Genomic DNA, 15,459 nt, shown 5'->3' on the forward strand with positions numbered 1-15,459 from the left:
CCTAGTCAATGTAACAAATGAGAAAAAGAAAGTTATTCAGATTATGAGGGGAAAAATACTCTATTTGCAGATGACAGGATTTTTTATGTAGAAAATCCCAAAGAGTACATTTTTTAAAAGTTCCTAAAACTAATAAGTGAGTTTAGCAAGGTCACAGGATAAAAGATCAAAATACAAAAGTCAAGTATGCTTCTATACACTATTTCTATATTCTATATATTTCTATGTTGTAACAATGAGCACTCAGATTTGAAACTTAAAAAACTGCTATTTAAAATAACACCCCCAAAATGAAAACGTAGATATAAATCTATGAAACTATGTATAGGACCTGTACACTGAAAACGTCAAAATACTGATTAAAGAAGTCAAAGAAGACCTAAAAAAGTGTAGAGATGCATCATGTTCATGGATTGATAGACTCGATAATATATTAAGTTCTCCCCAATTTGATATATAGATTCAGCATATTCCCAATTAAAAAGAGAGCAGAACAGGGGCGCCTGGGTGGCGCAGTCGGTTAAGCGTCCGACTTCAGCCAGGTCACGATCTCGTGGTCCGTGAGTTCGAGCCCCGCATCAGGCTCTGGGCTGATGGCTCAGAGCCTGGAGCCTGTTTCTGATTCTGTGTCTCCCTCTCTCTCTGCCCCTCCCCCGTTCATGCTCTGTCTCTCTCTGTCCCAAAAATAAATAAACGTTGAAAAAAAATTTTTTTTTAAAAAGCAGAATTTTGTGTAGGTATCAACAGGTTGATTTAAAATTTTCTAAGGAAAGGCAAAAGAACTAGAATAGCCAAAAAATTTTGAAAAAGAACAAAGTTGGAGGACTACACCTCCTGATTTCAAGAATTATTATAAACTACACTAACTGAACCCAGGGTAGCACTGGTGGAAAGAGAGACACAAAGATCAATGAAACAGAATTGAGAGGCCAGAAACAGGCTCATGACTTTTAGGTAGATTAATTAATTTTTGACAAAGGTGCCAAGGCAATTCAATGGAGAAATCATGGGTAATTTTTCCAACAACGGTGCTAGAATAATTGGATGTCCCTAAGCAAAAACAAAAACAAAACCCTGACAACATACACCTCATACTTTATTCATATACCTAAAGGTAAAACATAAAATGATACAACTTCTAGAAGAAAATGTAAGAAAAACAATTTGCATGACCTAGGACTAGGGTAGGAGTTTTTAGGTATGATATCAAAAGCACTAATCATAAAAGAAAAACTGGTAAGTAGGACTCTAACAAAATTAAAAACTTCTGGGGGTGCCTGGTTGGTTCAGTCGGCAGAGCAAGCAACTCTTGATTTTAGGGTTGTAGGTTCAAGCCCCACATTGGGTATAAGGATTACTTAAAGTTAAAAACAAATCAAAAACTTCTGCCATGCAAAAGATAATGTTCAGAGAATAAAAAGACAAGCCACAGATGGGGAGAAAATGTTGTCAAAAAATATTTTGATAATGGGTTTGTATCTCAAAAAATTTATTTGAGAAATAAACCACCATTTAATTAAGAAAACAAACCACTCGATTTTAAAAATGGGCAAAAGATATATACATGTTGAAAATATGGTCAACTTCGTTAGTCATTGAGGAAATGGAAATTGAACCACAGCAAGATACCACTACATATTTAGTAAAATGGCTTAAAAATGCTAACAATATCAAGTGTGGACAATGGTGAGGAGCAACTAAGAATGTCATACAATCTTACGGATGGACATGCAAAATGGTAGAGCCACTTTGGAAAGCAATTCGGCAGCTTCTTATTAATTTACCTAATAAATAATGCCACAATCCCACTCATAAGGGTTTATCCGAGAGAAATGAAAATTTTGTTTTCACACATAAAGCTCTTTGCAAATGTTTATATCTGTTTTATTAATAATCACCAAAACCAGGAGCACCTGGGTGGCTCAGTTGGTTGAGCATCTGACTTCAGCTCAGGTCATGATCTCACAGTTAGTGAGTTCAGGCCCCATGTCAGGCTCTGTGCTGACAGCTCAGAGCCTGGAGCCTGCTTCAGATTCTGTGTCTCCCTCTCTCTCTGCCCCTCCCCTGCTCATGCTCTCTCTCTCAAAAATAAATAAAACATTAAAAATTTAAAAAAAAAATCACCAAAAACTGGAAACAACCCAAATGTCCTTCAACCAGTGAATGAATGAGCAAACTCAGATGTATCCGTTCGGTGGAATGTTAGTAAGTTACAAAAATGAATTATTATTATTTTTTAAACAACAAAACCCACTTATTTCTCACAGTTCTAGAGGCTAGGAAGTCCAAGATCAAATGCTGGCAGATTCAGTGTCTGGTGAGGACCCTCTCCCTAGTTTGCTGATGGCTGTCCTGTTGTATCCTCACATGGATGAGAGAGAGAGATCTTGTGTCTCTTTCTCTTTTTCTAAGAGCATTAATCCCACCCTCAGGACTTAGTCTAACCCTAACTGCCTTTCAACAGTTTTACCTCCCAATACCATCATGTTGGGGATTAGGGGTTCAACATATGAAATCTAGGGGTGGGGGTGACATTTAGTACATGGAGCATTATTTCTGCTACATCATGTTTTCCTAAAGTTTGTCAATGAAAGATTGAGGGAGGTATTGCTAGCCTATTACCGAAGCAGTGTCACGAAAATGTGTTTTTTTTAGGCTTTTTTTAATGTTTATTTTTGAAAGAGAGAGCACAAACAGGGGAGGGGGTAGAGAGAGAGAAGGAGACACAGAATCCAAAGCAGGCTCCAGGCTCTGAGCTGTCAGCACAGAGCCCCATGCAAGGCAGAACTCACGAATTGGGAGATCATGACCTGAGCTGAAGTCGGACACTCAGCTGAATGAGCCCCCCAGGCGCCCCTATTTTTAGGCTTTTGAGAAGGAACCAAGTGGAGGAGGAAGGTGGGTGAGTGAAGGAGTAAGCTCCCTGGGGAGATAGTGGGAATGAGAGCATGCCTGTGTCTGTATAAGGATAAGCAATTCCAGGGGCGCCTGGGGGGCTCAGTTAGTTAAGCCTCCAACTCTTCATCTTGGCTCAGGTCATGATCTCATCGTTCGTGAGATGAAGCCCCGTGTTGGGTTCTGTGCTGACAGCACGAAGACTGCTTGGGATTCTCTCTCTCTCCCTCTCCACTCCCACCTCTCAAAAAATAAATAAACTTTAAAAAAGAATAAGCAATTCCACGTATAACTATTTATTCAATTTGTTCTTCCTTGGGGTCTTCTCAGGACATCATTATCAACCTTTCAACAACCTTATTAATTTAAAACAGTAGGATACTTTAGATAATCTTCAAGACCATGCTTTATCTTTATAGCTTTTTCTAGGAAGTCTATCATCCCAGAACTGAAAAGAACTTTCTAAGTTACAAATGAATTATTGATTCATGTAACAACATGGATCAATCTTAAATGCATCTGGTAACTGAGAGAGGTTAAACCCAAAAGGGTGGGACTCCATTAATGTGACATTTTGGAACTGCAAAATTATAGGTATGGAAAATATATCAGTGGTTGCTAGCGGTTAGGAGGTGGGGGGAGAGGTTGACTAGAAAGGGGAAGCATGATGGAGTTTTGAGTTTTGAGAGCAAGGAGAGTGTTCTCATGGTGGGAGACTAAGACTAATAACTTGTCAAACCCCATACAACTCTACACCACAAGAAGTGAATTTTACTGTATGTAAATTAAATAAAATCAACCAGGATGCACACAGAACACAAGATAGAATGCAGACTGGCACTCATGAATCTAACTGCATTACAAATAAATCAAATAGCCACACGGAAGCAGGTAGAGAAGAAAGGGGCTGATCTAAGTAACTTTGGAAAACTGTTTTGACTGGGTACTGTAAGGCTAAAGCATAAAGAACAGTACTCAAGCAATATGCTCTAGTTTTAAATTGTGTTTCTCTTTGGGCATGGGTTAGCAAGTTTTAAAACTTTATGCATGTACTAGGGTTGAACAAACAAATAAATACATTGTAGATAATGAAAGTCAGGGCTCCAACAGTCAGAGAAAGAAGTTAAAAGTCAAGAAAGGACAAAGGGTGGAATAAGCTGTGGTGCTAATTTGAGTGGCAGTATCAGTAGGAACTCATGTTTTGTTTATTTATGTATATGCAAATATATATACAGATAGATAAAGAAATATAGACATGTATGTATATGCATGGATTGGTATATAAACATGTATTTTCTAGCTCTACCTTTTGAGAGGAGCTATCAGCAGTGATACCCTAGCATTTGATTTTAAATACCATTCTTTCATAAAAAGGAACAGGACTCCTTGGAAAAGGGGTTAAATCTGTGGTGAGGCAGGGAAAATACAAGATGAACTTGGAAATCTTGCAGTGACAAAAAGTAAGGAAGTGCTAAAAAAAAAAAAAAAAAAGCAAGAAGGGATACAGCAGCTCCTTCATGATCTCTGAAAGGCCAAAGCTAGAACAATTTTATTGGTCGAGCCATAAAATGACAACAGTATTGAATTATAACCCAAAGGATAGAACAAATATCCATAAGCCCACACTGATATAAATACACAAATGAACAAATCCAAATAAATAAATGGGAAAAAAACATAAATTCCTCCCTACAGAAGAATTCTAATTAATAAATGAGGAATATGGAAAGTCACCATTAAGCACACCGCAATAACTGCTGTTGGTGAGACAAACTAGCTAAAATTAGTGAGTGAAAGTTTAAGGAGAAACAGGATACTTGCAGAGCCTCAAAGTATCTCCCCCCCAATATTTAATAGTAGTGCAGACAAGAACACAGAAATATTTTACTGGAGAAATCTAGTAGACATCACCTAAACAGGTGATGGACCTTAACTTTAACAGTTATAAGACATACACATTGTGTGCACCCCCAGACCTGATACACTCAAGAAGTACACAATGTCACTTCTATAGTATTCGTCTCAAAATGAAGAATCTTGACCTAATCATGAGAAATCATGACAAACCCAAAATGAGGGGCATTTTAAAAAATAACTGACCAGCAGTCTTCAAAAAATCCCAGGGTCATGAAAGACAAAAGCTGAGGAAGGAGTCAGGACAAGTAAATGCAATGTAAAATCCTGGATTGTATCCTGGAACAGAAAAAGGACATTAGTGGGCAAACTGATGAAATTCAAATGAAGTTTGTCGTTTAGTTAATTGTTTAACACCAGTATTAATTTTTTTGATTTGATCATTGTAGCATGACTATGTAAGAGGTTAACATTGGCGAAAGCTGGGCGAACGGTATACGGGAACTCTCTGTGTTGTTTTTGCAGCTCTTCCGTAAATTTAAAATTATTTCATAACACAAAATTGGTAAAAATCATTTTGGGTAAGATGAAAAATTATATGGTTGCCTTACCTGCAGAGGTAATAAAAGGTATTAATGTTGCTGGTTTCTTGTGTATCCTCTCAGTACTTATTTATATAAATACAATATTCTTATTTCTCCTGTTTCCATGTACCTTGCTTTTTTCATTTAAAATGTATCCTAGAAACTTTCCATAAATACATAGATTTCCCTCATTTTCTTTTCAATGTATTTCTTATCTTATAGTTAGATGCTGAAATTTCTGTCTTGACCCACTGTTGTCAAAATGTGCAGGAGATGGAATCAGATTCAAAAGCAGGACTTTGAAGACAGACCCAAGTCCCAATAACCATTCTGTCACTTACTGGCTGCATGGCTATCTCCTATGGGAACACAACTGCATCTTAAGGTTACAGCATGAATGGGGGAGGGTCAGAGAGAGAGGGAGACACAGAATCTGAAGGCTCCAGGCTTTGAGCTGTCAGCACAGAGCCCAATGCGAGGCTCGAATTCACGGACCGTGAGATCATGACGTGAGCCGAAGTCAGACGCTTAACCGACTGAGCCACCCAGGCGCCCCTTATGTATCATCTTATTAAGACAAAAAGAGTATTCCAGTCTTGGGAAATGTAAAATAGAGCTGCAGCAATATCACCATAATCTTGATCTGAAATTCGGTCACTAGAACAATCTGAAAAGCTACTTGGCCACAAAATTTAGTTGGTAAAACTAAGTGACAGAGACCTTGTAAAGAAGTGTTGTTACTCTAGACTGATGGAAATAACAGATTTATTTTCCCAGCCCTCAGTCAAAGCACCAGTTCAATAAAAAGTCCAAGACCCCTTCAAATTCTAATCTCTATGTAGAGAGCCAATACTTTACCAAAAGGTCTGGACTGCACACATCAGGTGCTGGACTGGTTAGTGAACCTGCCATTCTTTTTTCTCCATTGTACCAGCTCTTGCTGGTATGAAAACTTTGAGTTTTTGTGTTTGCATTTCTCTATCCACAGAATACATTTCCAAGGAGAAGTGGTTGCAAGTAACTTTGCTATCATTTTTGTAATCGCAATGGCAAATCATTGCCAGCTTTGGAAGAAAGTAGATGCCTTTTTTTTTTTTTTTTTTGCCTACAAATAGAATATATATAGAATATATATATATGTGTGTATATATATATATGCATGTATAGTCAAGAGACTGAGAAATAGCCTCTGTCTGTAGAAGCATTCATTAGTTCACTCACTTAATAAAGAGGACTTACCAAGCATTGTAAGCCTGGCTGTGTGCCGGGCATTGTGCTTGGTGTTGAAAATAATAAGCTCAAAATAAGAACAAAACTCCCATCTTTAACTTACAGCCTAATTAAGGGTAGATAAGACACACTGACAGTTATAATGCAGTGCAGTAAACTATGGGAGCAAATAGAATGGCTTCACAGAAGAGGTTACATTTCTGTTGGGTTCACCAGGCACACTAGAGGAAGGGCATGCCTGGCAGAGGATACACAGCCTGCACGCACAGAAACATGCTGGTATGCTTGAATTCAAGCTTTTTTGGGGTGACCAGGTGCAGATATGGCTGGTGGATTAGGCTGAAGTCATAAGCAGTTTCTATTTCTTCCTGTTCAGTGGAAAGCTACTAGTTCAAAGGGAGAACTATTAAATGGTTCTTTTTTTTTTTTTAATGTTTTTATTTAGTTTTGAGAGAAACAGAGACCAGCGCAAACACACACGCAGGGGAGGGGCAAAGAGAGAGAGGGAGAGAGAATATCCGAAGCGGGCTCTGTGCTGACAGCAGAGAGCCCAATGCAGGGCTTGAACTCACAAACCAGGAGATCATGACCTGAACTGAAGTCCAATGCAAAAAGACTGAGCCACCCAGGTGCCCCTATTATATGTTTTTAAGCAAGAGACAGAAATAATTGGATTTACAGTTGACTTTCAAACAACATGGGTTTGAACTGCATGGGTCCACTTATATATGGATATTTTAAATAAATACAGCATAATACTCTAAATGTATTTTCTCATCCTTAAGATTTTCTTAACATTTTTTCTTTAGCTTACATTATTGTAAAAACAGAAAATATGTTAATCAAATCTATTTTATTTGTAAGACTTCAACAGTGGACTATTAAGGATTCTGGGGTATCAAAAGTGATACATGAAGTTTTGAACACATGGGGTTTCAGGGCCACTAACCCCCATGTTGTTGTTGGGTCAACTGTGATTTTTAAGATCACTTTAGCAGATATATAAAGGTTGCATTAGGAAGGGTGATCAGAAAACCAATTAGAAGTCTAATGTGGTATTTTAGTGAGAGAATATATGGTTTTCATGGAATCTCAAGCTTTCGATGACTGAAAAGACTTTTATCAATGGGTCAAGACATATAAAAGCCATTTATCACTTGAAAATCAAGAGTGAAATCAGACAAAATCTTAGGCACTTAAAAAAATAAAAACAGACTTTTTATATAATGAATTCTCAGGTATCCAAGACTGATTCTCTAGCAGATGAATTCGTTTATTGAAGAATTCAGATTCTGTTCTCTAACTTTGTAATTGCTTAAGTTCTTATATGGTTTTCCAGGTGGTAGAAAGAGGAAAAGAAATGAAAAACAGTAAATTTAATCAATTGGCTCCCTGACTGTTGCTTAATATGCAGATTCAGGAAGGTGAAAATGCTCATTACATTGAAGTGTGTGGATATCTGTGGAGGGCATACGCTCATCTCCGCAGATAAATCAGACATCATTGAAAATGTACATACTGAGAGAATAATTGGCTCTTTGTGTTGATGCTCTAAAGTACTCTCCCACTTTTCCTATTAAAAGCTTTATTTGGTCCCTCCACCTGAATAATGTATGCAGGGCTCATTTCTCTTTTACCAGACGGGCTCACAGTTTAATGAATACATCTTACAGCTGTGGTTTGATAGACATTCTTTCTATCTCATGTTGAAGCTTGGCTATCCGAATTATCAAAATAGCCAGATCATTTCAGTCAGGCACTTGCTTAGCAAATGAGGACTCATCTGGAATTTGACTGCATTCATTTGAGGGCTAAAGTTATTCTCAGCTGCGCCCCCAAGGAGATAAGAGAAACGCCTTAATTGCCCTGATGGTGGTAACAGGTGTTCTCTTCAGCTACCTAAATGCAAAGCCATGTTGTCTTTTCACTGGAGGCTTCTCGTCAAGTGTGAGTTCCCAGTCTTACAGCAAAACAACTCTAAAACGGCTGCAGTATTATTTTCAAATCTTTCTTCTTTCTTAGCTATTTATAGCCCTATTTAGAAATACCTATTCACTTCCCGGTTGACAAGGCAAGAAATAGATTATGCTGATGAAACAAAAGACAAGCGAACAGAAAACATGACTTTTACTCTCCGTCTGGCCATGGACGAGGATGAAGAGGCCCTTGGGTTTTCCTTCGAGAGAAGAATGTTTGTTTGTATTTTTAAGATTTTTTTAATGCTCATTAACAAAGTCTGTTGTATTTTCTTATCGTTCAGAAGTTACTTGTTACTTTAGTCCTCCTAAAACTAAAATCATTTTCTAATCATGGATTTCTCCTGTTACAGGGTATGTTTGCCAAATTACCTAAGTGCCGCCGGTTCACCCGGGTAGAACCAGTAATTCTGCAAAGTAGACAGGACAATCCGCGAGGTTGAGTGGGAGGAAACTACATATCCCGGCATGCCTCGCTCGCGAGCACAATGGAGCCCTGTCGTCATCCGGGGTCACGGGGCTGAGCGTTCCTTACGCACCGCCGGATTCCGGCCTGGGTCCCGCCCCGGGCGGAGGGCCCTCCTGGGCCGGGAAAACTGCAATTCCCGGCATGCGCTGCCACGGATGCGCCTGCGTACAGGAGCTACCGCGCCGGAGCGGGTTGGATTAAAGCGCGTTTAGTTCCATGGAACCCCGCCTACCTGCTGCGGGACAGAGTTACAGGCGGATCGATGGACTGTGGGGTAAGGGTGACCGTGCCGTGGACCGGTTAATCCGGGAACGGAGGTGCTGGGCCCGCGGGGGAGAGCTGGCAGCTCACATAAAACCACCATCACCTGTCCCTTTTGCCTTTTCTCCTCCCTGGCAGAGTTTAGTCTCGTCCTCTGGACGTCGGGACCCTGATTTACGGCGCTTCTGTGCTTGACGCGAGTGAAAACCGTTTAGGAGCCAAGTTTGCATTGGCCTGGCTCTAGCTGAGGGAAGGAGGATGGCTACCAGAGAGGGCCTCCAGATGAGCCCCAACACCACCTTTTCTTTATGTTTGGCTGGAGGTTATCGGTTCCTAGAAAAGCCATTTTGACGTTTTTGTTTGTTTGTTTTTAATTATAATTAATTATAACACCGGTTATATTCCCTGATCTGTTTATTAGAATGCAGGTGTCAGGAATTGGCTTTCGTTCATTGAAGTTTCCTCAGTGCCTGGACAGAATACATGTTCGTTAAATTTTTCCGAAATTTCCTCCTGTTTGTTTGCCATCTGCAGTGTCCCATGCACTGTGCTAGGCTCTGAAGATAGAGAGGGATTAATTTGACCCTACTGGGGAGAAGCTCACGGTCTGGCTTGAACACCCACCCACTCCTCGTGTCCCTGACTTGTGAGTCTTGGAGCACCCAGGACTAGATCCCTTAATCCTTTCTGTTCTCTGTTAGGCAGTCTTGTGCCTTTACACACTACATGTGTGTTGAGAATTTAAGAATTTATATATCCAGTCCACAACTCTCCCTTGAACTCTGTATCTACAAGTTCAGTCGTGTTGGTCGTCTTTCCGGTTTTAAATTTTACATTTCCAAAACAACTCAATCTTCCGACTAAAGCTAATTCTTCTGAAGGGCTTCTATTGTCTAAATAAATGGCAGCACCATCTTCCAATTGCTTCCTTGTTCTCATGTTTTATATCTAATTCATTAGCAAAACCAATCTTTAAAATATGGTTGGACTCTGACCACTTCTTGCTATTGTGTTGCTATCTATCACCCTGGTTCTATCCAGTGGCACCACCTGCCTGGATTATTGTAGCAGCTTCCCAACTGGTCTTCCTACTTCTGTGGTTGTCCTCCTACCATCGTGGGAGGGTATCCAGAGTGATCCAGTTAAAGTAAGTTAGATCACAGCACGCCTCAGCTCTGTACCCTCCAATGGCTCTGAGAGTCCCTGAGAGTAAAGACCAAATCTTTCCAATAGCCTTTCAGGCCTAATATGATCTGGTCCTTTTATTACCCTCTGACCTCACCTCCTGTAGTTCTCTACTTCACTTACTCCTCTCCAGCCAGACTGACCTCCTTACTGTTTGTGAAGATATTTGTACTCATCGTTCACTCTTTCTGGACTTCTCTGTCCCCTAGATGTTTACATGACTCACGCCTCCACCTCCTTCACAGGTCTTTGCTGAAATATCATCTCAGTGAGGCTTTCTTTGATCAGTCTGTTTAAAATGAAAGCCAGCACCACAGCTCTTATCGTATCCTCTTTCCTACTTTATTTTTCTCCATTGCACTATCAGCAATAAACAAACTATGTATTTTACTTAATGTCTGTGCTCCTTAGTTGGAATATAAGCTTCACGAGGGCAAGGAATTTTGTCTGTTCACTACTGTATTTCCCAGTGCCTATAACAGTTTCCAGCTCATGGTAGCATTCAGGAAATATTTGTTGGCTTTATGAGTGAATGAAGACAGTATTACTGAACACATTATTTTCCAACGGTTGTGATAACATCAAGTCCCTAGCCTGTTATTTTAGAACCGACAGCATGTAGTTGTACCTATTGCCAGGTGTAGGAATGGAGCCTATGTCCACTGAAGCAAGTGTCCCTATTTTTTTTTTTTTAAGAATTTATTTTTCAGTTATCTCTATACCCAATGTGGGCTCTAACAATCCCAAGATCAAGAGTTGCATTCACCACCAAGTGAGCCAGTCAGGAGCCCCAAGTATTCCCTTTACTGTCACCTGGCTTATACTAGGATATTACTTATAATATTAGTCTTATTCATGCCATCCTTTCAGTGAGGTAACCTACTTAGAAGCTCCTTAGAAATACTCTCCCTAGAGTGGAAAATGGGTGATGGGCATTGAGGAGGGCACCTTTTGGGATGAGCACTGGGTGTTGTATGGAAACCAATTTGACAATAAATTATATTTAATATAAAAAATAAAAATATGTTATTTTTTTATTTTTTATTATAAAATTTTTATAAATTTTTTATAAATTTTATAAATTTTATAAATTTTATAAAATTTTTTATAAATTTTTTATAAATTTTTATTTTATAAAAATAAAATAAATAAAAAAATATTTATTAAAAAAAAGAAATACTCTCCCTAAATTAAGTTGATGATAATACATTTTTAAAAGTAGCTATGAATGAACTTTTTTAAAAACTAGAAGTTTATATCTCAGTGATTTTATTACTGTTACGATCAAGTATCAGGACTTAGGTTCAATACTACAGTGATATTTTCACCTTTTCAAAAGCAGCAAAGCACACATAAGTCAAGCCATAGTCTCTTTGCTTGAATAGTAGCAATTGGAGCTATCTTCTTTTCTTGTAAGACTGTTCTTAGACTATGAGCTTTTGAGCTATAACTTCAGAAGATCTGCCAAGTGGCCAGTGGATTGTGTGTGGGAGCCTGCCAAATAAGGGAAGACAGACGGGTATGAATAACTGTAGTGAAATGAGAGTCTCTCCCAACTCAACAGATTTACTGGATCCCAGGTAGTTACCTCACTCTTTCTTTAACAGGCTGCCAGGTACTCAGGGACTCTCCCTGGTGGATATTAAGGCTGTCTCCCTCTTGCTATTCATCTACCATTGCTTCCTTGGGCTTTCCTGACCTTGACATTTTTTTTTTTTTTTCTCTTTCCTATTGTAGGGAAGGTTTGTGGAGGGATGGTTTTCAGCTAATCCTGACACCTGTTTTTAATCTCCAAAGGGTAGATTGGCTTGTTTGCTTTTCTAATCAACTTCTTGGATGACTTGATCATGCTCATGAGTAATTCACTAAGAATATTTCAAGAACGCTGCCATGTTCACTAAGTAGCTTTATCCCTGCGTGCCATCAGTCTGTCCCAGGCACCTCAGTCTTCCCTTCCTTAGGGTGAATTTTCTGTAAATCTCTTCCCCCTCAGAGTCTAGGGGCCAAGTTTATTTCTTCCTTTTTGTTTATTTTTTTTCATCTCTGGAAGCCTGAGTAGCTCCAGTGTAGATCAAGTGGGTGTGAGTGATGATGCAAATCAAATTCTTAAACATATATGGACTTCCTCTTTTTTTAAAAAATGAAGCAATTTAATTTGAATTGTTTTCCATTTTGTTTTTATGTCTGAAAGAGCCTACATACTGTAAAATAAATGTGAGCATTTTATACATATAGGTACCTTAGGGACATGTCGGCATAACCGTGATTTTTTTCAACAATTACATGCAGAAATTTTAGGTGGCAACCTATATCCCATTCAAAATATGTGGGAAGCTTGTATTCCATTTCCTGTATTTTTTCCCCTAAATGGACTAATGTTTGTATTAGTATTTTGTGCTTGGCTTCTGGTATAAATAAATAGGGATCATCCTTTGTATTATAACCGGATACTTCAGCCTAACAAGTTGGTAACGAAGTTGTCCTCCCCCCACTTCCCAGCACTGCTTGTCTTTTCTTTTATGGCCTCCTCCTACTTGTTTCTCCACCAGCTATTGCCTGGGACTACTGTGTATTAGGAATATCTTGTTGCAAGCAACAGAAAAAAGTGTTTAAAACAAAAAGCTTATTTTTCTTAAATAAGAAGTTTGGATGTTACAAGTTTTGAAAAAAAAAAGGCTAATTTGAGTTTCTCTTGCCTTTTCCTTGTGTTTCTCAGATGCTGGTGATCTCTGGCTGTTTATATCTAAAAGTGAGGTACTACATGACTGACTGAAAGAGAGTTCTCAAAACTCTGGGCTTCATATGGGGAAAGAAAGGACAGGTGCCATCATTTCAGTTTTTTTAATGGCAAAAACAAAACCCTTCCCAGAAGCTCCTTGCAAACTTTGTGCCCAAAGCCTCATTGGCCAGAATGTGTCCTATGGGTGTGCCAGTTGCAAGGGAGGCTGGGAACATGAACTTTTCAGCTTCTGTTAGGGAGAGAACAAAGGAGCCAACTATGTCTACCCCAAACCTTATTAAACACCTTTTACATTTTCTCCTCACTTCAGGCCTAGTTTATCTCTAGGTGGACAGTAAAGAGACAGCAGGTGACAGAAAATGCAATGGAGGGTAAATCCATGTGGTGTTTCTCCATTGTTACCATTCCATTTTCTCCCTACCCCACTCTAGTGGTGGTTTCCCCAACCCTAGCCCTAGTTTCATGGAGGCTCTTCATTCTGTTACCAGAGAAATACTATCCTGGTTCCTGTGGTAACATGAGCAGGAGTCTCCAAATCTGGCTTTTTTCAGAAACATAGATGAACCTTACTTCAAATCTTTGTATATACATAGACCCCTTTACTACCTATATGTACCTTTGTCTTTCCCTTCAGAAAAATTGAAAGCATGGAAGGAAGTTAATAATGAGCTTCTCTACCCGCATATCCTTAAACTGATTGTTAACAGAAAATCTTTTTTAAAAATTGAAATTATATGTGTCAGAAATGCTTTCTACTTCATAGAGGAGGATAAAAGAGAGAAATCCTGGTCAGAAGCACTAAAATAAGAGTAAAAAGAAAATTTGTACCCTTTGACCTTTATCATTCCTTATCCCTCCCTCCAGACCATTCTATTCTGTTTCAGCCTTTTTTTTTTAATTCCACATATAAGTAATATCAGACAGTATCTTTCTTTCTCTGTCTTGTTTATCTCAGCTTAGCATAATGCCCTCTAGATTAATCCATGTTGTTGTGAATGGCAGAGTTTCCTTTCTTTTTACAGCCAAATAATATTTTATTAAGTATACACATCCACACACATCCACATATATATGTATATATATATATCACATTTTTTTAATCCACTTGTCTGTTGAAAGATAAAGGTATATAGGTTGTTTCTCTATCTTGACTATTCTGAATAATGCTGCTGTGAACATGAGTGAGCAGCCACTTCTTCAAAATGATGTCTTTGATTCCTTTGGATATATACCAAGGAGTGGGATTGCTGGACCATATGGTAGTTCTATTTTTAAATTTTTTGAGGAACTTCCATACTGTTTTCCATAATGACTGTACTATTTTATATTCCCACCAACAGTGTATAAGGCTTCTCGTTTCTCCAAATCTTCACCAACATTTGCTGTCTGTCTTTTTGATAATAGCTACCCTAATAGGTGTGAGGTGATACTCATTGTGGTTTTGATTTGCACTTCCCTGGTGGTTAGTGATATTGAGCACCTTTTCATTTATCTATTGGCCCTCTGTACATTGTCTTTGGGGGAAATGTCTATTTAGGTCCTCTGCCCATTTTTTACTTGGATTCTTTGCTTTTTTGCTATTGAGTTATATTTTGGACATTAATGCCTTATCAGATCAGTGGTATGTAATTATTTTCTACCATTCTGTAGGTAACCTTTAAAATCAGAAGTTCTGAGGATCTAATGTACAGCATGGTAACATAGTGATCTGTTGTATAGTTGAAAGTTGTGAGTGGGTCTTAAGCATTGTTACCCCACAAACACACAAAGTTAACTATATTATCTATGTGGGGTGATGTGTTAATTATCTTGATCTTGGTAACCATTCTACAGTGTATATGTATATCAAATCATCACATTGTCCACTTTAAATATATTCAATTATATTCTATTATTCCTCAGTAAAGTTTAAAAAAAAGAAGATGGAAAAGACAATAGGCCATTCTCTGGGACCTTTGGGAGGAAGATAAAAGGTGATTGGAGAGCTATTTCAGGATGAAGATATGTCATTGATGGCTGTAGCACTGTTATATTGGCAAGAGGCTCATCCTTTTCATAGCTCCTCACCATAATTCTTGCCCCCTTAAATCTTGCCATCAGTTTTCCCACTTCTTTAATTCTTGCCTTGAGTGATGGAGACGACCTTCAGTGACTGGGACACTTCGACTGCCTGGGAGGTGAGGGGGAGAGATCTAATTATACAGTAAATAGGGGAGAAAACATGTGTTCCTAATATCTGAATGGGATCTTTATGAACATGTTTCC

General features: G+C 38.7%; 1 protein-coding gene across 7 annotated transcripts in view; it reads left to right on the top strand.

Annotated features, from left to right (window-relative positions):
* Nucleotides 1-9,093: 9,093 nt before the first annotated feature.
* Nucleotides 9,094-15,459, top strand: part of CCDC150 (coiled-coil domain containing 150) — a 98,315-nt gene continuing 91,949 nt past the window's right edge. For 5 of the 7 annotated variants that reach the window (XR_005790446.1, XM_040475729.1, XM_040475731.1 and 2 more), the window contains exon 1: nt 9,096-9,199. Coding sequence is in view for 6 of the 7 variants with exons in the window: in XM_040475729.1 (XP_040331663.1) it covers nt 9,164-9,199 (36 nt within the window). In the remaining variant the exon portion in view is untranslated. Of the gene's footprint in view, nt 9,283-15,459 lie in introns of all 7 variants that reach the window. The other 2 variants (XM_040475732.1, XM_040475728.1) reach the window with 2 other exon arrangements.

The sequence above is a fragment of the Herpailurus yagouaroundi genome, unplaced genomic scaffold (assembly GCF_014898765.1).
Source record: "Herpailurus yagouaroundi ecotype Mexico unplaced genomic scaffold, PumYag 140, whole genome shotgun sequence".
Taxonomy (NCBI): domain Eukaryota; kingdom Metazoa; phylum Chordata; class Mammalia; order Carnivora; family Felidae; genus Herpailurus; species Herpailurus yagouaroundi.